Below are 23,891 nucleotides of genomic sequence, written 5' to 3'. Positions count from 1 at the left end.
AGTCAGGTGCTCTAACTGAAGTCAGGTGCTCTAATTGGCCACAGCTGTTCTAGTTAATCTAAAGCAAACCTTCCTCCCTTGGCAGGGAATAAGGCCCCCTGCTAACACTCTTATGCTGCTTTCTGGCCATGCTGTATCACAGTATTTATACACTGTAATCAAGTCACCTCTCGTTTTTTTGATATACTAAACAGATTGAGCTCTGTCCCTCACGTTAAGGGATTTTCTCCAGCCCTCCAATCATTTTTGTAGCTCTTCTCTGCACTCTCTCCAGTTTCTCAACATCCTTTTTAAAATGTGAACACCAGAATTGGGCGCAGCCCCTCAGCATCAGTCTCACCAGTACTGTCCAGATGGGAGTAGAGAGGTAATTTTACCTATGCGTTACTCCCCTGTTTATACTTCCAAGGATTGCACCAGCACTTCTTACCACAGCATCACACTGGGAGCCGTTGAGTTGTTTGTCTACTATAATCCCCAAATCCCTTCCAAGCCACTGCCTTTCAGGATACGATTCCCCCTTCTGTAGGTATGGCCTATGTTCCTTGTTCCTAGATGTATAACTTTTCATTTGGAGGTATTAAAATGGATTTTGTTAGAATGGGCCGAGCTTACCAAGGGCTCAAGATTGCTCTGTGTGAGTGTTCTGTCATCACCATCATTTACCGCTCTGCCAATCTTTTTGTCACCCACAAATTTGATATTTACTTTCAGATCATTGATAAAAATGTTGAACAATATCAAACCCAGAACCAATTCCTGTGGATCCCCACTAGAAACATATGAGGATTCTCTCACTGACATCTACTTTGAGATCTGTCATCTAGTTCTTAATCCATTTAATGTGTGCTTTATTGATACTGTATAGTGCTCATTTTAATCAGACTGTCATGTGGTACCAAGTCAAACACCTTACGACAACCTAAGTCTATTACATCTTTGCAGTTACCTTTATTAACCAAACATAATATCTTATCAAAAAATGAAATCACAATTGTTTGACAAGATCTATTTCCATAAAACCATGTTGACTGGCATTAATTATATTTCCATCCTTTAATTCTTTATTGATACAATCCTATATCATCTTTTCCATTGTTTTGCCCAGGATTGACATCAGGCTTACTGATCTATAGTTGCCTAGTCATCCCATTTGTCCTTTTTGAATATTGGCATAGCATTAGCACTCCTCCAGTCCTCTAGTATTTTCCCGAATGTTCCAAGATATATTAAAAATGAACTTCAGAAAGCCAGAAATCTCCTCAGCCAAATCTTTTTGGACTTTTGGGTGCAAGTTATCTGAGTTTGCAGATTTAAGAAGGTTTGGTCCCATAAGATGATGATTAACATCCTCTTTAGTTAAAAAATTGTTCATCATCCTCATCAGATATAAGTGCATCATCCTGCTTCTTTCCAAATACAGAACTATTTATTACACATTTCTGTCTTTCTTCAGCATTAAGTGTTATCATCTACATCTGGCAATGGGGCTATACCACTGCTGGCATTTCTTTAGTTCATAACATGTATTTTAAAAACTCATTATTGTGCTAAGCCTTGCCAGCCATGGATTTTCCCCTCATATCTTTAGCTTCCCTTATCAATTTTCTGCACATCTTAACTTCTAATTCATGTTGCTTGCACTGTTTTCCCTATATGTTATATACCGTATTGCTTTTTATTTCTAATTACTGCCCTCACTTCATCGCTGAATCTGTATCAGGCTCTGGGAACAGGCATGCTCAGTCCTTTCAGCGCGTAGATACCACTGAGACGTGGGGGGGAGGAATTAAGAATGGACATGCTCAGTAAATGATACAGGCATCTAGGAACTCGGGAGGGAGTGAGAACATCCATTGTTATGAACAGAACAGTTATCACATCTAAGAGATATTGTTAGTGACCTCATTTATCACCTTTAAATGTACTTCTTAATATGAGAATATCCCATGAGATGAATGGGCCAGTTCACACTCTGAGCCTCTTATCTGCTGCAGAAGAGTGTAGATTTTGGATTTATCAACACCAAATTTCATTTGCTGCAGTGTTACTCGTTCACCTAGCTTATTTGGATCTCCCTGAGGAAACGTCTGCCCGGGTTTACCTAGGAAAGTTACGAAGGGAAATCAATGCAGTCATTCAGACACACAGTGACCTTGAGGCTTGTCTACGCATAAACCACATCTGTCCTTCTTACTGCAAGTCCTTTTCATTCAAACCATTTCGTCTTTCTTCTTTTCCACCATGTGTCTGTCTGATCCTCACCCTCTATTTCCTGTTCTTAATAACAGATTGTTTCCATTGTTTAGTTGCTTCAACCACTTTATCTCCAATTAAATTAGTGGTTTTGCTCTGCATACTTAGAGGGAAGCGGAGAATTTTCAATCCACTGGCTCCACTCTGAGATTTCTTTCTGAGATTTCTTTCTAGATTGTAGAAAAGTTTGGCAGGTTCTCCATTGGATGTATGCAAAACGCATGCATGCATGCATGCATATGGCATATTTTTGTGAATAGGATATTAAGGCTAGTGAGACTCTTCATCATGCTGTTCTGATAATTAGGGGCAACACTCCAGTTTTTTATAGAAATAACATACTTTTTGTGCATGGAAAATGTAAATGTATCTGTATAGTTTTTTCCCCTCATATTGCATTGTGGCATTCGTATTCCAGTTGGGCTGAATAATATCAGTGCACTGAGGGTTGGGAGTGGGTTTCATCTCCTCCCCCCCCCCCAAAATACTAGAGTCACGGTGTTTGTAGTGATCACACAGAATATATTGCAGCTGCATAGCTTCTTGCTAGCCTGCTTCTCCACAGAATTCAAAAGCCCCACCCTTGCTTCAAACCATAACCTCTCCACTCTGCCTCTGCATTCCACTCTGTGTGTGCATGTATTTATATTTAAGTGAAGATTTATGCAGATACAGCAGTGAGGAACTTGTAATCAGCTCCCATAGCCTTCTACTGTGGTTTGTAAACTTATTGGAGGAGTGATGTTAGTGTCCTCCCCTTTCCCAAAAACTCAGTTCAGATATAGCATTCATTCTATTGAGCGGGCCTACTTTTCACTGGATATTGCAGGTGAGTTGGCTGAAGTACAGGGAGGGTTGACCCTCCAAAAAAATTACGTGCTAGGACAGTGACTAAGTTGGATTTGAACCCACAAAACTTGTCTTCCATCCTTTAAGTGTTTCCTAGATCGTACATCCTCACAATTTAGGCTTGAAATATTTGATTGGAACTGGCATCTGAAAACCACATCATCATCCAAAATCTGAATGCTGCTAACAAAAATGCCACACTAAGTTTTTAATAAATTGTTTTTCATGTGCAGGTTTCTGTGACGAAAGCTGACAGAGCCCTGGGTTTTGCAATCCAAACATGTTTTGTTTCACCATATTCAAACCCTGATATGATATCTGATTACACCATCATAGAAAACATTTGTCCTAAAGATGAATCTGTTAAATTCTACAATGTCCAGAAGGTGGACTTTCCTATACCACATGCACAGATGGACAAAAAGAGGTTTAGCTTTGTATTTAAACCTATATTCAACATCTCATTGCTCTTTCTTCATTGTGAGCTGACTTTGTGTACAAATAAAGAAAAAGACACGCAAGGACTGCCGAAGGTCAGTAGTTTATTAACTTCCTGAAGCTTTCAGATTTAGATAAAAAATGAGAATTTTTACAAGATAAGTTGCAGATCATAGTAGTTCCTGGGATTAACTTTTCTATTTGAAGATTTTATAGACTTAGATTAGTGTAATTAACATTTTATCAGTGGACTTGATAATTTTTATAGGTTCTTTTTACTTAGAGCTATGCTGAATCTTGATCACATGGTCAACATTTTAAAGTGGAAAATGTAAGTAAGTGGTTACATGTGGTAAACAGAGATTGCTTTTCATGAAGGGAGTGGTCCAGCTTTCTCTGTTCTATTCAGATAAAATAGCAATAGGATAAACAAAATTAACATTAATTTTCCAGAGCCTGCTGAGATAATTTTGTAATTGTTTTTGAACATCCATATGTGAACTGTAATGTTGGCCCTCTCAGGAGGACTTTGATGGGAAATAAGTAAATATTAACATTTGTTTTCCAGAGTTCAGTGTGGTTACTTTTTTGTATTTATAGTAAATTCTCTGTATTGAATGTTCACTCCAATATATTTAAGTAGAATTAACATTTTCTGTTTGCTTGTTGGGAAACTGCTGCCTATTACTTTAAAAATAGTATATAACTAAAAATAAATCTTTTTGTTAAAAAAAAATGAACTGTTAGGTATTCTGACTTTATTCAGACTTTTGGGACTTACCTGCATAACTTCTAAAATTTGAGTTATTTGTAGTAGTTCTTTAACATAAGAAAAGACCTGTACATAATTGATCTATATATGCACTATATATGCATCAGTGTGCTACAGAACTGGCCCCCGATTTTCAAAAGTGGACTGTATTTTTGTGCTTGTAAATCTGTGTGTCCAAATTTTTGTATAGAAGCCTCGATTTGAATATACACACAGCGTTTATACATGAAAAATCAACTACTCAGTGAGTATAAAAGCTAGCTGTGACAAGTGAAGGTACTTTTGGAAACCTGGAGTGAGAGCTCTTTGAAGATATTGACCCTCTATGTAGTTAACATCAGCCTTTAATATCCTAATATGCAACTATTACAGCAGCAATTCAATAGTAAAACTTCCATAGAGTTTTAAGTAATGTAGCACTAAGGCACGTTTACATTTTAAGATGCAGCTGAGAATAGGGTGACCAAATTGGGATGTGGGGGTGGGAATAGGGAGAGCAATAGGGTCCTATATAAGGCAAAGCCCCTAATATTGGGACATCTGGACATTCTAGCTGAGAATAAGTTTTCTTTGCCAGTATATTACATAGATTGTTTGTTTGTTTGTTTTTTGGAGGGTTGATAACGTTCAGATCTCCCGTTTCTCTTTAGTAAACAATACTGAGCAAACACTGATAATGAGGCAGCTGTGCAGTTGGTCTGGCTGATACCGTATTTTATTCTGAGTGAATCCCTGACCTCAGATGTTTCCATCCACAGTGCATTCCTCCTGATGAAGCCTGCACCTCACTCAATGTTGATATGATCTTGGCCATGATGCACAATAAGAAAACTTTCACCAAGCCCCTTGCTATAATAACCCATGAAGAAAAGATGAAAGGTACCAACATACATTTTGAACTTTTTAACATAACTTTGTTGCATTATACAACATATAATTTGTATTGCAAAAAAAGATAGCTTTAGGCATATACAGTTTTATATTTTAAAAGGTACTCTTGTTCTTATAAAAGCTGTTCATTTATAGACATTTGTGTGCCACAGTTCACCATCTTATCTGAACGCCCACAGTTACTGTTTTATGGAAATATAATTTGGCTGCTGTTGAGAAAGGAATACTCTTCCTATGCTTTACAACAATATAGGTTTCATAAGTATTAATATAGCAGAATTGCTTGTAGCAATTCATTCTTGTTTGGAAATTGAAAGCAATTCTTTACTATCTGCTGTATAATTTCTTCTTTGTGGCTGAAAATATTTAAGCATGGTAAGTGCATTGAAATTTCAATATATTGGAAATATTAAAGTTTGAGGGGCTTGTAAAGTAAAGGGTTAGCCGCAGGGAAACCAGCTCCACTAAATGATTAGATCTGTAAGTAAGATGAAGAGGTAAAACTGTAGTGTTTCATTAGTTTTCTTCTGTTTGGGTTTGTTTAACTCATTTAGCATTTTTACAAAAAACTCCAAGTACAGAGTCATGAAAATGTATCGATTCCTGGGTGCTGTGCTGCTTCTAATGCACATGCTTCTTTGTCAAATAGTCCATTTCTGCCATCTTCCCAGCATAGGCAGTTAGAGCAGACAGCATTATGGCTCCACCTGCCAAGAAGTCTGGAGGCAAAGGGACTGACAATGTCTGTATAGAAGTAACAGCCCATCCACACTTCTTCAATTCTTTTGTCTCCTTGTTCTTGTAAACATGAAGCATTTGACTTAGTTCTCTTCCTTTAGTGTTTAGAATTTTCTTTCCCTTTCTTAAAGAGAGGAGGTTCAGGAAGAAAGAAGAAGAACTGAGTAGCAGATAGAAAACTCTGTTTCTGTACTAGATGCTCTGAGCGAGGGTGATTGAAAAGGTCTAATCCAAAAAACAGTCCAGAATCAGCAAAACCCTCACTTAAATCCATTCTTCAGATTTCTGAACTGATTCACTTATAATCAACCGTCTTTTGTCCAGGGAGCTCCTTCAGCCTCCAATAGCCTGTTTGATGTGTCTCCCCACTGCAGCTTGCTCTTGGGAGATAAGGACTCTGTTCCATCCTCACATCCCTGCCAGCATCCACAATTCTGTAGCTATAGGCCAATTTTTCTGCTGCTTTGGGGCTATGAGCAGCTCAGGCATTGCATCTTTGATATGCCTATCCGTGTCCCTTCTGTTGTTGGGTTACAGTCCATGCCTTTGCTGCCTGTGCCACTCACACTTCACAGGAACTCTTCTCTGGTGGTTCTACTTTGATTCCATGGTGCAGCTTTTCCTCCATGGCTCATTCAAACAGCTGGGCCTACCCTCCTTTCTAGCAATCGCCTGTACCATGATCACTCCCTTCATATGAGGATCCACCTCCCCAAACTGGCTTCTCTCAGGCTTACTTAAAGCTAATCATCAGAGCCATCCTACCCATAATCCTGCCTTTACTGACATCTCAGATTCCTCAATCCCTGTCTGGTGCAGGAAATGCTCCTGTGCTCCAGGGCAATAGCCAGGAAGATGACCCAGGTCCAGCACTCACTTAGTTCCAGAACCCTGACACCATTCTAGACTCCCTTTCCTGACATCCTGCTCAACTGCTTGTGATTCTGAACCTTTGTACTCTGGCAGTCTTTGGTGTGGAGAGCCCCAAAGCTCTGCCCAGGAACGAGAGTTTTAAACAGGACCCTCTTCAGAGGTTCAAGTTGCCTTTTCTCTCCACCCTTCTAGCCTCAATATCATCCCTGCCCTACAGAGGCTCCCTGTCCTCTGACAAGCCTCATAGGGTATTTCCCATGTCCTTGGTGGTCACTACCACCCTCCCCATCTCAACATTCACTCTTTCCCCCCCGTCCAAGCCCCATACTCTGAAATGTGACAAATAAAGCTAAACTATTTTCTGGTAGCTTCCTTCCAGGTACTTGAATACTTCAATAGATTATGCACATTTGGCTTGAAGGCTAGAAAAGAGTTACATGCCAGATCTAAGGGTTTGTCTGCACATGAAAATTAATCCAGAATAAGGTGAAGTGTGAATTTAGAGTGGATTAACTCTGACTTTAAAGCAGATTAACTCCATATGTTGACACTTATGTTCCAGAATAGGGATGTTTGAATTCGCTTATTCTGAAATAAAAACATCCACACACAGAGCTAATCACGAGTAACTCCCCACATAGACAAGCCCTAAAATACCTGGACTCTTTTACTGGGGGAAAAAAATCTTACTTTTAAGGAAGAATCCCCAGAAGCTCACTAATACAAACATTCCAAGTTATGTAGGAACCCTTTTTATTCAGCACACTAGACACTTCTCACCCTTTTAAGCTGGTTTCCTAGAAGCAGCTTCCCTTTCTCAGTGCATAGTCCCTCCTCTGCTTTCTCTTTCAAAGCTTGGAATATTCTGAGTGTGGTTGGCCATGATGACAAACAGGAAACTTGTTTCCACTTTTCTAACCTTCCTTCCCCTATGAATAGCCATTTTCCTACCATCCTCTTTCACACTCTCCATCAGGAGAACATCTTGAATTTGTGGGGCTACATTCTACCGTGACAGCTGGGAAAAAGACACTGATTGCAATTGCAAGAGAATTCTCCTTCTCCCCTAATCATTCAGACTTTTCTGACATGATGTGTATGCCTTTTATTTACTTCTCCCCTTTCCTCCTTGCCATCTTTGCTGGTGGCAGATTTCAGAGTGTGCACCTCACACTCCAGGCTGAGAGAGTGGTGGCTTGTGAAGCAGAAGCTTTGTATTACTCTCATGGAGTTCTAGGCAGTCTCCTAGTTCTCCAACCTTATGTGTGTGTGATTCAGGACCAGCAAATGGTAACTATGGTAACAAGTAATGATAGCCTATGTAAACATCAGGGCAGTATCAATTGCTTCTGTTGCAGGACTTCTGAAGGACACAATCCTGTCTCCACTCATTTCAAGCAGTATATCTTGCAGGGAAAGATCTGCTCTACTGCAGACTGACTCGGCAATCACCAGCTAATTCCTAGAAAGTCAAGTATTCCTGAGGCTAGGTCTACACTGGGGTGGTAGTATTGACCTAAGATATGCAACTTTAGCTACGCGAATAGCGTAGCTGAAGTCGGCATATCTTAGGTCAATTTACCTGGCCGTGAGCATAGCGGCGAGTTGACCGCTACTGCTCCCCCGTCGACTCCACTTCCACCTCTCACTGCGGTGGAGTTCTGGAGTCAACGGCAGAGCGATTGGGGATTGATTTTATCGCGTCTAGTGTAGACGGGATAAATCGATCTGATCCAGCAGGTAGTGTAGATGTACCCTGAGTTTCTGCCAGCACCTCTTGTGTCCCTGTTAGACCCCATAGACCAGTTCAGTTTGAGTCAGTGCCTTGTTCCCTGTTACTGCTCCTGGATTTACACCCCCAGAGTTCTGTACTCAGATGCCTTCACCTGGCAATGGGTGAGGAAATTGGAGAGCCTGCCCTTTTCCTCCAGCTTTCCCTGATTAAGGAGTTATGAGGAAAGCCAGGCAAGTCAGGGCATAAGTAATTTTTCCTTCTGCTGACTTCCAGGTTGTCTCATTAACACTCAGCACTACAGTCAGTGAAACTGGTGATGGACCAACTGGTGATGGAGAGGAGTCTCCTCTCTTTCTCAGGCATTCATTGCCTTAGCCTAACCAGAGCATAGCCATACTGTCCAACTGCAGAGAGCTTGAACTTTTAGATTAAGAACTTTCTGAAGGTCATAAGCTTTCTTCTGGAGGATGGATAACCTCTCTTCATAACCTGAGTTTTTTCAAGACAAAGGCAGCTTTTCATCTTTTGGTATTTGTTCCAAAAGTGAAAATTAGATTTCATGCTGATTAACCTATTGTTTTACCTACACTGTGTCATTATTTGGTTTTCCCCTGGGGAAAAAACTAAGCTTTATGCCCTGAATAGGAAACAGACTGTGTAGTATTATAAGACTTGTATTGATGGGTTTAGAAGAATGAAATAGTCGATTAATTGATTGGACTCTAAGAGGAAGATGGCCATCAGGATTGCTAAAATCAAATGCATTCTTTTGGCATATATCTAGGCCACTGACCCACTCCAGACCCTAAGTGAGATCCAGCAGAGAACTATTCTCTGTGTAGAAATTAAGTTGTAAATGTAGCCTCCAAATCCTACATGTTTGTGATGGATCTTGTGTAGCCACATGATGTGTGCTTTTGACATTTTAATATCTTATTTCAGTGATTGTACATTTATGAGAACATTTGTTTACATTTATAGTGTAGTAAATGCAAGTTAATACAGAGGGCTCAGTTCTGCCCTCTAGCATAAGCTACAACTCCAGAACAAGTCATTGAGAGTTGTACCCACATATCTAAAGGCAAACTGGATCCAGCAGGGCAGATCCTCAGCTGGTGTAAACTGTCATTGTTCCATCGAAGTCAATGGAATTCTGATAACTCACACCAGCTGAGGCTCTGCCCCGTGTATGTATAGAGAGATGGGAAAACAAGAACTGTTATGACAGCTTCATCTTATGTGAATGTATTTCTTACGGGAGCCTTTCTGACAACAGCAGGGATGCACCTTTGAATATTAATAAAATATTTGCATTGCCCATTCTCTTTTAGCTCTAGCATGGTAATTTAGAGGGTTTCAGTAGCTTCACTTGCAGATCAAAATCTTCTGTTTGCATGCAACATCTATTTGAAATTTTGGGATGCTTTCCAGAGAGAATCAAAGGATGGGGGATCAGAAAAACTTTAACCTCAGTTCAGCAGTGCGTGCTTTTCAGTGTTTAAACAGCATCTAGTACCATGGAACATTGCTGGGGGACATAAGCAACAATTGTTTTTGTTTAACTCTGCAAGGCAGCCCATGTTTTTACATGATTCTTCTTAATGCAAATTAAATCCACTAAGAATTAAAGGCAAATATTTGATTGGTAAATGCAGTACAATTAAAACTATGCTTTTGGACCTGATTCTGTACTCTTTCCTCAGCAAAATTCCCACTGATCTCAGTGTTTACCCATTCCTGACAGAACACATTAAACTGGGTAACTGATGTTTATCCTTCAGCAAACAGGTTTACACCCAGAGCTCTATTCTCCTTTCGAGTGTGTGGGGCTGTGTAGGCAACTCCGATGGATAACTTCAGCTGGAGTTATAGCTGTATAAAGAGAATCAGGTTTAAGGGTATGTCTTCACTATCTGCCAGATTGGTGGACAGTGATCGATCAATCCAGTGGGGATCGATTTATCATGTCTAGTTTAGATCTGATAAATCAACCCCTGAGTGCTCTCCCGTCGACTCCTGTACTCCAGCTCAGCAAGAGGCGCAGGCAGAGTCAACGGGGGCGCAGCAGCAGTCAACTCACCATGGTGAAGACACCACGGTAAGTTGATCTGAGTACGTCGACTTCAGCTACGTTATTCACTTAGCTTAAGTTGCGTAACTTAAATTGATGCCCCTCCCCCCAGGGTAGACCAGGCCTTAGTGTGTAAAAGTCAAACGAGATTTACTGGGAGACAGTTGCTTGATAGACTCTGTTGTTGCATTGTGGGAGATCTTGTCTGAATGTTTGGTGGAACTCTTCCCAGCATATTGCAGATTTTGAGCATAATACACAACTATTAGCACCGTAACATCTCTGTTACACGGGTGTTTCACAATGAATCGGATGGCCCTTTTCTAAAGGCTAACTGCTGTGATTGACTGCACAGTGAATCTGTAAGATTGAGAACAAATTATATTGCATTACTAAAATAAGAGTATTTGCATCTTAGCGATGTCAATTATCATTTGCTTTGATGTGGAAAAGGCCAGCTTTCATAGGTATTGTTACAAACCATGTTACGGGAACTATTATGTTACATCTGCTCTGTAAGCCAAATGAAGATACTTGTACGTTTGACATTTTGGGAGCCAGCACAAATTGTTCAGTGCAAAGGTGTCTGTTTTCCTCTCCATACATCATGCATGTGACTTCCATTGACTGGAATGGAAACCATGGCTGTATATTTAGAGGAAAACACCCCCCTCTAGTTTGCATTTTGCTTTATAGGTTTTTGCAAGCTTGCTTCTTCACCTTATTGTATCAGATTCTCATGAAACCTCCTAAAAAAAGGCCAAACAAATAAAAAAAATTAGTCATATCCTGGCATCTCTAAGTCGCATCTGTTCTTTGGCACAATTTAAATGAAAGATGTAGAAAGAAACTTATTTAAAGTCTATGAAATTGAACTTTTCAACAGAAGAGTAAATGTCCATTTTACTGTTTGTTCAATTTATGCAAGATGTGGAAAATATTGATTTTTTTTTTTCAGTGAAGGGAGCAAGATCACAGAAAAGAGGTCAAGTGAGCAACCGACAAGCACTTTTCCTAACCCAAGATATAGAAAACCATTTGCATTACTTATAGCTGGTGTCTATTATATTAAAATTATACACTTTTCCTGGGTGCACTCAACCCTCTTGTGTTGCACAAAGCTGCAGCAAGCAACACACATTAATGCCAAGGAGCTGGATAACTAATTCAGTGAATTGGCAATGTTGTTGTTTGGCAACCTTGCTATTCTGTGGAGAGGCCAATGACAGAATTAGCATGGAAAATTAATTCCTGTCACCATTGGAGACATTCGGTTCAGTCCAAGGTTGGGATATGCTAGCTGGAGATATGGACAAACTTATAGTGCTGCTACCCATGTTGTACTATTTTACTCTCTAGTGTTTCAATCCATTGCCTTTCATAAACATTACATTCATTTATACTTCTGCTTTGACTTCCATTTGATAACTTGTTAGTATATTCACAAACAAAAAAACTTTACATTTTGAGAAAGCTAAGGTTGAGATATTAAAAACAATAACATATTCCAAAATGTATGAATAAAAAAAACCACTTAAATCAGAAAACAAATTCTTAAGGTCACCCAAAACACCTTAACATTGTCCCAGTTTCCCTAGCCTTGTTTTAACCTGCTTGTCTAGTCCACTTGCCATGGATGATATATTTAAAAAAAAAAAAAAAAGAGAGCCACTTGGTAAACTACACTGCTTTAGTTTGTTCTCGGAGTAAATAAAAATGCTTTGGATATTGCAGGTTTGTGTTTCTGAGAGGAAAATGTAATGAATCAGATACAGAATTTTGGCCACATGGTACCCTGTGTAGTTCAAATTAGTTAATGCAGTTGCTACTGAAGAGGTTTGAAACACTAATCCTGGCATATAAATACATGCTGGATAAACAATAAAAAGAAAACTAATAACTTTCAATATATTTTGAAACTTCTAGAACTACTCTTGCCCCTTGATCAAAGCAATTTTTTTCCAATTGTGAAAAGATATAAAAATACATGTCATTACAGTACCTTGCCAAATCTTGTCATAGTGGAAGCATGTGGTACACTCAAACATGTCAGAATTTAAATTATATCCTTTGGGCAGCTTGGTGATCTAGAGATTGCAACATGGGTTACCAAACACAACGTTTAAATTAGAATCCAGATATGGGTTTCTGGCTCCTCAAGTTGGCCTGGGTATCCTGAGAGGAAGGGGGCTCCTGACATCCAATAGTTCATCCATGGAGATACCAGGCATGTATATGAAGAAGGGATACTAAATAAGAGAGAGAGTAGGGGTAATGATGCATTTCTAAAGACAGTTTTATGTTTCTTTCCATTCCATGTTGATGATATTTGATTATTATTTCAAAATAGTAGCTTTAACATCATAGCTTTGATCTTTGTCTTCCAGTATAAATAAGATAGAATACCAAGTAATTTATGCACATCACAGAGCACAGTGGAAATGTACAAATCAAAAATGTGCATGTAGGCTGGTCTGAACAGGATCCATCATATCTAGAAGCATTCATTTCCCAGGAGGGGAAAAGGGGGGCTGGATCTTGAAATGATTTCATGTGCTAGTCTCTCATGGCTGGAGACGGGAAACAGCTTCAGCAATCTGTGCTGAAGGAGGGCCTGGCATAGGAATAAGAAGTTGTTGCAGGTGAGAATTGATGACAACTGGGTGAGGGAGGTTTGCACAGCATCTGCCAGCACTCTGTAACATGCTGCTTGCATTGTGCTATGGATATATCCTCTGAAGACTAAACAAGATACAAATGGATTTTTTACATACTGATCCAGGTTAATAAATTCTGACAGGATTTCCTGAAATGCTACTAATACATTATGCAGCATTTAAAGACTTTCCTCCCAGTGAGACACTGAAGATTGCTTATATAGTGCGTAGTATTTCTATGGCGCATCATGCAATTCATGTTTTTTTTTTGTTTTTTTAAACAGGTCCACCTCCTCACAAGCCAAAAGGTAATGGGATGCAGTCACGTAAGATATGCATATATGTCTATTTTGTTGACTTAACACAGAAGTTCTCAAACTTCATTGTACCGCAATCCATTTCTGACAACAAAAATTGCTTTACGACCCCAGAAAAGGGGACTGAAGCCTAAGCCTGCCCCAGTCCCGCCTCCCTGGGCAGGGAAGGAGGGAGGGGCAGCAAAGCCAAAGGCCAAATCCCAAGAGCTTCAGTTCCAGGCAAGGGGTCTATAACCTGAAGCCCTCGGGCTTTGGTCCTGGGCAGTGGGGCTTGGACTTTAGCATCCCCATTAAAACAGGGTCACAACCCGCTTTGGAGTCCTGATCCAGTTTGAGAACCGCTGATCTAACAACTTCCAGACAAAAGGTTAAATCAAAGAGAATTTATCGTAAAGCTTTTTAAATTTAAAACAGAATTAAGTCTTTGGTTTTAATGTGGCTGGGGACAGTATCCCAGACCCTCAAACATAGTTAGGCTCATGACTCCCAGGGTCGGGGCCATTCCCACTAACTTTAAGAGACAGGAATGCATGAGGGGAGAGCAGTAGTTTGTATAGGTGATTGCAGTACTCCAACATCCAAGACCACCAGAGATATGATAAAATGTGGCTCTGACTTTCACTCTGAGTTCAACAGTAGCTTCTCTAACTCCCCTGATGCTGAAAATCTCAACCATGCTAAAGGGTACAGTCAGCTCTTGAGGAGAGTGGGTAGCACTAGATATACATCGCAGATGGGAGGGAAGGAAAAATGACAGCTGAAGGGTGAGAATTTAGAAAGTGAGGAGGGAAAGAGCTTGTCTCTTTGGGTCTTGGAACTAGATTCACACAAAGTGACACAGAGAATGATAAAATGTACCTCCTTCCACTGGGCTACCTGTGTCCTGCTATAAGTGGGACCTAGTTGTCAGTGAACTGCATCTTAAGGCAAGAAGATGAGATGATGCAGTTGTAGAAGAGGCATCTCTGTTTAACAAACACAATTACAGTTTGGATTTAAAATAACCAAACATGACCAAGTGACTCAGAAATGGATCCATGTCAAAAATAGGAGAAAACTCCAGTGAGCCACTACCTGGGCTGTTCTTTCTGTCCCAAATCTGGCTGCACATACTCAGAAAGGGATTCTGAAGAGCTCCCTTAATAGAAGCAGGGCTCTTAAAGGTGTATAGTACCCATGCAAGTCCACCTGTCAATGACAGAGGGAAAGCAAGTAGAGGTGCTGCTGCCTGCCTTTTTGAGGGAATTCTGCTGGATGCAGGAAACTAGGTAGGAAGAAGTTGAATTGGAGGAGATCTACTAAGCATTCCCTGGCCAGCCTCCTCCGTGTCCCCCTCACCCACAAACACAGACCCTGAGGTGAATTGGAGTCTGTGTATTCAATTCTTTTCCATTATTTACTCAATTACTAAAAAGTTATTCACTAGCTTAAACTATTTCATATGTTTATGGGAGATATTAGAAATACTACATCTGAAATTAGTCATAAGAAAAACTACAAAAAATAATTGATTCAGTATGAGAATCATATTTAGGTGTCTTTGATCAAAGAGAAGAAATATACAAGACAATGGCTGGAAGTTGCTATAATTGCGTAAGTAACATTTGGAGCCATACATTCAGGAACCATGTGCAGTACCGTACAAGCTATACTGCATAAAGGTCCCCTCCCCTAGAAACTGACTTTTTTGTTCTATTTTTGTGATCTGGAATTAATTTGTTGTTAAGAACATTGCCAAATATGAAAAACAATTGCTCCTATTTATGTTTTTGCTGACTTTTGAGCTGGCACCACTTCTTACTTAACAGCGCTTCCGTTCTCCACCTAGATATAGGGCTGAAGTTGCAGAGGATATAGAGTAAAGTTGGCTTGAATGGTAGGAGGTGAATAAAAAGTAATCTTTTAGTAAGACTTCACAGCCTTTTTAAATATATATTTAAATTAAACCTGGCATTTAACTGAAAACAAAGAATAATTAACAAGAAACTGAGAACACTTTGAATTCATTCCGGTTTTGCTAGATTTGGGACGTTTTGAGCTGGGTTTTGCTTTGTGACTCAGAACAGTTTGTTAAACTAAAGACATTCTTCATGCTCACCTCTGCAAGCACGTGCTTTGCTTGTCCTCCTTAGACACAAATCACAGCAATCTGCAAAGTATCATGGGGCTTTCTTTTCTTGCATTTAAAATGATGGTTAATTAAATGTGAAAATGTCACAAAACTCTGTGTGAAAAAGGGAGGAGGAATTTTTAAAAGTACTATTCAGGATTCAAAATGAAAAAACTGATTTTTATTTGTAGCAGTTTTCTATGGTCTGGACACTCTGACTGTTGTGGGCATCGCCTTCGCAGCATTTGTGATTGGAGCACTGCTGACAGGAGCACTGTGGTTTATCTATTCTCACACAGGTTAGTACAGTTGTTTTCACCAGCTTCCATTTGGCATAGCACATTGCAATGGAGGCAGTGAGAGCTAATGCTTATGAGTCAGGAGACTAGGTCATCTTCTTTGCTGCTTTCCACGTTCTCCCTAAAGTGCTTTCCAGTGACTCCCCACAGCAGACTGAAAGTGTTAACCAGGTAGGTGTATCTGCCCCTCTAGGTAGTGGAGGGATATTATGTCTTTTGATATTTTGTTTAGAAATTGGGAGATTTTTTGACTGCTAACCGTGAAAACTTACCCTGGGATCTGAAAGGCCAACTGAGATTTTATAGCTCATGTGCCATCACCAATAAGATTGGAATTTAGTAAATTCTACTGAGGTATGAGCCAGAAGAGAATCCATTAAATCTTTTTAGGTAGTAAAGTAAGCAGATGTGACTGTGGCTACACGCCAGGAGCAGATCAAATGACTAAAAAGAAGCCATATTTACATAGACCCTTTTCTGACTACAACTGCAATTTAAAATGTTTCATAGGCTTTGTTTACCCAAAACCTTCCATTGGTTTATTTAAAATTCTCAGTTTTTAAAAAGTTAAGCTAAATTTATAGTCACTGATAGCTGATTTAAGTGTGAGCCAAACAAGAGTTTCCATGGTTTTAAGTAAATTGATCTGAAACCCAATTTTAGTTGAACCGGTGGAAATTGCATGAAAACCAATCTTTGAGGAACTTGTATCCAGTAGTTTCTTCCATGGCAAACTAGATAAATCTGTCCTTAATCATGGGCTAGGTTGTCTGCTGTGTCTCCTGAGACATGCTGCACATGCTGCTGTGTCTCCTGAGACATGCTCCTGAGACATGCTGTAAAGTCACCTGCGCCTCCCCTCCTCCTCCTCATGCTGCACAGGAGGAGGAGGAGGGGAGGCGCAGGTGACTTTACATCACCTTCTGCTCCACTTGGATTCTGAGCTGCCACAGTAACTAGAACTTCCCTGGTGTATGGTTAGACCAGCACCATGGGCTATTCAAACATGCAGCAGCCTTGCCTGGGCTTCCTATGGGCTGCTCTCCAGCCCAGAATCCCCAGAGTAGTCTGTGCTCTGGGCCACTTCCACTCTTGGCCACCCAGGGTTTGGGAGGAGGAAGAAGGGTGAAGTGACAACCCTATGCTGCTCTTGGGTCAAGGGACTTCTCTCCTAACTTGTTGGAACTGTTTCATGCCACTGGAACTGGAGTATAGGGGCCAGAATCTGGTCTTACATAGTCAAAGCGTCTGTAAACACTATAAGCTCAGAATTCAAGTTAACTGGCAGAAATCTACTGTTTCCAGTTGATTATACAACAGCTTTTGATAAGGAAATTAATATTTCTGAATGCATTAGCTGTGTATGAAGCTGATTTGGAAGCCAAAAGCAAATTTGGGTACCTCAAAGGGTGTGATAAATATAAATGTTCCATTGCTGGAACATGGGGGAAGAACAGGAGATACAGTTCCTGTGGGTAAAACATACAAGTTAAGGAAAGAATCTCCAACTGGATCACTTTAGCAAAAAAAGTTTAAATAATTTTTGAATGAATTAATGTTTTGTTAAGCTTTCATCCTTTATCAAGAAATATTGAATCTCTGTTCATTTATAGCAAGATCTAGAGGGACATGTGTTGTATGTCACAAGTGGTGTGTTAAACTTTACAGTATTAATAAATAGCAGCATTACACAAGAGAGAGTGATTAAAATTGACAAAATCCCGTTGTCAAAAACAATGGGAAGTTGACATAATAAATCCTTCAACAGAATGGAACTTGGACCAACCCTATTAAAATAATTAGTGACTAACTACATCAGTCATAGTTACCATGTAAAATAGCAAGTGGAGCAGCTGTTCTGACTTTCCTTATTGCCTGAGAGACAAAAATAAGCGAGGAGGGGGAGTGTAAGAAGAAAAGGGAAGACAGGATGCAGGCTCTCTAATTCCTGGGATTAGAGAATTTTAGAAATTAGATATAGGGGGCCAGATTTTCAAAGGAGCCTCAAAATGGACTGCAGTTCCTGTGTACATATTTTCCCCCATGCACAGTCACTTGCATCTACAAACTGGGATTTGTACCAGAGATTTGCTCCCAGGGACTTCCTCTGGCCACCATAACTCCTCAGTGGAGAGTTGCAGTGGACAAGATAATTCAGCCCCATCTGAAAGGGTTTGGGGTCTGCTGAAGACATTTTTTGATAAAGCATAAATAAATATATAGCTAAGCTGCATATTTTAGATAAGGTCCTGTGTGAACTGCAGCCATATAATTCACTCCTTGTAACTGGGATTCCAGAGCATAATCCAACTTTCATTTTACATAACATTATCTTTCAAAAGTGATGCCATGGTTTCATCCTAGGTTTGCAGGCAGCATGAAACAATTTCTTTTAGGCCTGTTACTGGCATAGTAGTGATGCTTGGTGGGGGGTGGGAAGGATGTTTAAATTACTGTTGATAATGGCAAAAGCCAGACTGTAGATGCAGTTATACCAACAAAAGAAATATTTTTGCCAGTTTACCTTATTTTGTTTGGGGAATTGGTATAAACTACGTCTGCAAAAGAATTACTTTGCTGGTATTAGCTGTGTCTACATTAGGAAGGCTTGCTAGTATATACACCTCTACTCCAATATAACGCTGTCCTCGGGAGCCAAAAAACCTTACTGCATTATAGGTGAAACCGCATTATATCGAACTTGCTTTGATCTGCTGGAGTGCTGCTTTACCACGTTATATCCGAATTAATGTTATTTCGAGTTGCGTTATATCGGGGTAGAGGTGTACCAGCAAACACTTTCTTATATAGACCAGGCCCTAAATGAATGAACTCCCCCATTCATCTTAATAGGTTGTTAACACTGAAACCAAAAGATAACTGAAAATGTAGAGACAGCATAAAATAAATGCAACTGAATATCAAAACAGCTCAGTAGCTAAGTTATTGATTGTATTACTCACTTTTATTATTTCATTCAAATAACATTTAAAAACATTATCTGAAACTGTTTCAAAGTTTCCACCAGAATGTCAACAAAAATCTAGGAGCTTTACTGTAAAATTTGGGTCCAGTTTGCCATTGGGCACACAGGGCTTTGAGTTCAGAGAGTACTAAAGGACGGAGAGGCAAAGAAGAGGGCAGGGCAATGGAGAGGTGCTCTATCCTCCTTCTTAGGCCAGAGCTCTCCCTTTTAATCCATTTTTTCCAACTGGTTAAAGAACTTGAAAGGTGGCTACCAACCTTTCCACAATAATAGAATATCTGTCTGGAGAGGATCCTAGAACAAAGGAAGGCAGAGGAGCTTGGCTAGTATTGAATACTCTTTACCTGAGCCTCTTTAGAAGAAGTAAAAGTCTTGCTGCAACCCTGTTTGTGTGCAGTAACCTTTCGGGAGTTAATTGTGAAATTATCTATGACTGAAGAATTCTGCTGTAAGTAAATAAACTATCATGCTTAAGGGATAAGTACAAGGGACATGGAACAGCGTGATAACTTATTAGACTTTGCTAAATGTAAACCCAACAATTTTAAACCCTGTATTATGTATAGCACACACATCAGTCACCTAATCCTCTTAGAAAGTATGATTTTCTCTTATTCAGAAAATGCTTCAAGTTAACAGTATAAAATTTTCCAGAACTCTGGAAGTTAAAGGTCTCCCCTTCTCTTGTTTTTAAAATGAGATCTGATTTAAAATAAACTGACATAGCAACCAGTTATATTTGGCAAATGGAGATAGAAAAGCAAACATTCAGACTTCCTGGACAGGGAGTACTACTGGCAGTTTTCCTAAGTGTGAATAATAAAGTACATGTTGTCACATTCAGATGGGTAAAATCTTGTTTACTGTCAATAGATAGGGCATGGCCATTTTGAGGAGTGATCAAGCACTAACATTAGACACAAGCTGCAATAGATGGTGGTGTATTAAATAATTTTTTTTCTCTTGACTTAAATCTTCTCGATAAACTGTCAAATTATTTTGAGTTTTTTATCAAGGTGATGAAAAATAACTATAAGACTAAGCAAAAGTCAATCTAAATATATTGGTAGGTTCTGTTCATAGTCTCACTAAGATTTTGATACTTCAATTAAAGGACAGTGCAAATTGTGTAACAGAGATACTAGTACAAACAGATTGTTATATGTCAGAATGGCCAATAATTTTCTAGACATGGAGCAGTGAAGAGGAAATTAAATGACAGCAGAGTCTTTGCCACTGAGGCAAAGTGCTCAACCCCCAAACTTTTAAAGGAAGATGCCTCCTAGGAAGTTTTCCAGAAGAGCAGAGGAATGGGGTGTGTAGTGCTATTTGGCTTCTAAAGAGATTATGACAGCTATGCTTGTCATTTTTCCTAAAAAAGAAAAGGTATTCAGCATATAAACTAAGTTATGGTTGAGTTTATACAGATCATATTGATATGCTGATGCAAAACTATGTGTAATCATGCAGTTTGTAAAATGGGTGACAGCGAAGCTGTAATAAGACCTAACAGCAGGGAATATGGGCCATTTCTACGTTTTGCAGAACTGCTTTCTTGGCAGAGATGTTGAGGGGCCCTATTAAGGGAATGGAAGTAACTACAGTTCCTGTGTTCCAGTGGCAACAGCTTTTTTTTTTTTTTTTTTAATGAAAGGGAGTTCACTTATCACTGACTTATAGATATGTCCTTTAACATGACAGGAAGGGAGGCTTATACCCAAAAAAACTAATGGATAGAGGAACATTTTATAATGGAGGAGAAAATGCCCAAACGAGGTTTATGAAAAGCTTATAGTTATAATAAGATAACACAAGAAACTACTTGCTATAGTTTACTTTGTTTATATACAAAGCTGTTTCTAATGAAAAGATAGGAATGAAACATTTTATTTAAGTAATGCTGTACTAGATTCAGTTACACATAGAAGAAGTCTATAATTTGTGGAATTACTGTGGATTTGTACAGATCAGAAACTGCCCCACAAAATTAAACGTTGAATCCATGGGCAAAATTCTGACCTCTGTTAAAGCAATGCAGCGCCATTGACTTAACTGAGGAAGTGTTTGTGGGGAGTTTTCTTCCTATTCTTGAAAATAGTTGGGTGCAAGGCAAAAGCTGTGCACTCTTTAGATAGTAGGAATTACTAGTTAGGCATACAGCAATGATTGTCAGATGAGCTGGTAGTAACCCCTCTATTTAGGTTGCCTAGGACTTTTCATTGTGAAGGATTCTTGTGACCTCTTCTCTTGACAAGCTCTTGTACCTCCATTGTTTGCAGCAGGGCTTTATATTTAGTAGGTGGGAATCCCCTTGTGCTGCAGAAGTGCCTCTTCATTTGCGCATTATATTCCATTCTGATATGGGTGAGCTTTGATGCCCTGCCTGACCTCTACAGGGTCAGAGGTTTGTTTTGTTTTTCCAGGTTTTACAAATAGTGACATTTAATGTTGTTGTTAATATGTGTTTTGTTAAGTGTTTATATTTTATGTAAAAACAATACAAATAAAGTTTTTAAATAAAAAATGGGGTGAGCTGCAAAGTGTTAAAAATCACCATTTCCTTTCTGTCACTTGTGTTCCGCCAGAAAATGTTGGCAACCTGCCAACATTTCTGAACCATTCCAAGGCAGGGCTCATGTTGCTGCTGCTGCAGCAGTACACATTGCAGTGGGAACAACGGGGAGCTGCCAGAGCAGCTTTTAGGGGACAAGGAGGAGAGTGAGCCAGCCTGCTCCAACCCTGTAAATCCTAGGATCCAGCACCTGACCCCCCGTAGACCATTTACCACTGGGGGCACCACGTGTGGCTGGAGCTCTGACAATTCCTGGGCAGGGAAGGAGTAGGGGAGGGAGGGAGAGACAGACAGGTCAGCGTCCCCTCAATTGCCCCTGTGGACCAAGTACATGGTACCAGGGGTCAGTCACCCATCTGGGGACTACTCATGGACAATAGCTATCCCAGCTGTGGCTGGCCTGGGCTTCCTCTGAACACTCTCCAGAACCAGCAATCCTGTCTCCCCTCTTGCTGCTAGGCCTAAAGTTACCATATGTCTCATTTTGGCCAGGACAGTCAGTCCCTTTTTAAGCCCTGGCCTGTCCATCCTGACTTTTTTGGCAAAAGTTGGATCACTTGGCAAAAGCAAATGGGCCAAATGCCCACTTATCAAAAAAGTGCAGTGTGGAGGCACGATGTGGATGGGGTGGGGCATGGTTTGAGTAACCAGCGGCAGCATCTAGTGGGGGGCGGCTGAGGCCAGCCTGGGGGAGGGGGGCGGTGGGTGGCTGGAGGGAGGAGTCAAGCCAGCCCCGCATGGTGTCCTGTTTACCCTTTGGGAAATATTGTTAATCTTGCAGCTCCAGTAGCAGAAATCTGTGTTGTAATGCTGAAGGTGCAGAGTTCTAACACTGCGGATGGATTGGGAGGAGGGCTACAGATCCAAATAATAGAACTTGTAACCTTTTTCTTTAAAAAACATTAGGAAACCACAGGACTACGTTAAAAGAACATTAAGGTTACAAAGTTAAGCACTTCAAAGTTAGGCAATGCCAGATTTATGGTTGCCTGTGCAACCTTAATCCCCTCCTCCCCCCATATGCATTGTGATACTATCTTTAATTACACAATCATACTATTTTTCCCCCCACAGGACCTCTGCCTCATTCAGTGCACAAAATGGACAAGAAAAGGGAAGTATTAATATTGCACAGGCATCCATAAAATCAGGCATTTTCTAACTTTTTAGTGCTTGACTTTGTAATCCAAATAACATTCTTTTAACAGTAGTGTGTGTGTGTACTTACGCTCTGAGCATGACATTGCAAGAATATTGTACCTTATACTGTGCTGTAACTGCTGCTCATACTGTAGGAGTTATGTGGAAGCTTGCTGTAACCCTGCTACATTGCATTAGAGTGGGATATGCAAATCAACTCAGCATTACAGGATAGGCTGTTTTCCTACTCTGAAAACAAATGGTTGAATACGTGCCATCCTCCTGTGACCGAGGAGGGGGAGGAGAGTGCTTTCAGATCCAACTCATTGGTTTTAGTAAATGCACTACTCCATGTGTTGGCATTAAGACAAAACATTCTACGCTTTTCTAGCTGTTTTCCATCAAACAGAAAAGCCCACAAAAAATCTAGGTTCTGATCCTGATCTGAGTTATGGGATACTCCTGGGGGCATTCTGCACCAAAAAAATTAAAAATTCTGTGCACAATATTTTAAAATTCTGCAAATTTTATTTGTCAAAACAGTGCCACATAATCACGCCACCTTCAATTATTTTGGTAATTTATTCAAAAATACCTGTCAACAAGTATGTCTGTAGCAACACAGAGACACACAAAAATTCCCCCAGAAGTAGAGAGTTAAAGAAACCCCTATGACAGACCAGTTCCTGTTTCTCTGCCCCTTTCTCCTCCACTCCTCCAGATGGGAGGCCAGATACCCACAACCCCTCCCCCCATAGCCCAGCCGTGGGGGCCCCCCAGTCAAAACACCTAAATGCCCTCCCCCAGAGCCCAGCCACAGGACCCCCTGGCCCAGATACCCATACCCTTTCCCCCTCTCGTCCCCATTGCACAGAATTCCCCCAGGAGTATGGTGACTGAACCTCAGTTGATACACAGCTGACTGTAGGATACATACAGCATCCATAGCTGATCTCACTGTCAGCTGCTTTTATACAATTAAGAAAGCAGCTAGAAAGGATTTTTTCCATGTAAATACTACCCAAAGGCGTCAAAATCAAGTAACATTTTTAACAAATGTTTCCATTTGAAATATATATCCAGTGCAAAGTTTTTATGGAAATAAAAATGACAAGAACACTGGAAGTTGGTAGAAATATTTTTGCTGTAGCATATAACATTTTCTGTTTCCTTCTTTTTCTCTCCCC

General features: G+C 40.1%; 1 protein-coding gene across 8 annotated transcripts in view; it reads left to right on the top strand.

Moving 5' to 3' along the window:
• TGFBR3 (transforming growth factor beta receptor 3) overlaps positions 1 to 23,891 on the top strand; it is a 185,598-nt gene that overhangs the window by 157,968 nt on the left and 3,739 nt on the right. For 3 of the 8 annotated variants that reach the window (XM_032772986.2, XM_032772979.2, XM_032772980.2), the window contains exons 13-16: positions 3,339 to 3,638; positions 5,074 to 5,194; positions 13,565 to 13,606; positions 15,899 to 16,006. In XM_032772986.2, coding sequence (XP_032628877.1) covers positions 3,339 to 3,638; positions 5,074 to 5,194; positions 13,565 to 13,606; positions 15,899 to 16,006 — 571 coding nt within the window. Of the gene's footprint in view, positions 1 to 3,338; positions 3,639 to 5,073; positions 5,195 to 13,564; positions 13,607 to 15,898; positions 16,007 to 22,638; positions 23,889 to 23,891 lie in introns of those variants that run through there. The other 5 variants (XM_032772987.2, XM_075067787.1, XM_032772983.2 and 2 more) reach the window with 5 other exon arrangements.

The sequence above is a fragment of the Chelonoidis abingdonii genome, chromosome 7, assembly GCF_003597395.2.
Source record: "Chelonoidis abingdonii isolate Lonesome George chromosome 7, CheloAbing_2.0, whole genome shotgun sequence".
NCBI lineage: Eukaryota > Metazoa > Chordata > Testudines > Testudinidae > Chelonoidis > Chelonoidis abingdonii.
The sequence above is the reverse complement of the archived record's forward strand: the minus strand, read 5'-3'. Positions and strand labels throughout refer to the sequence as shown.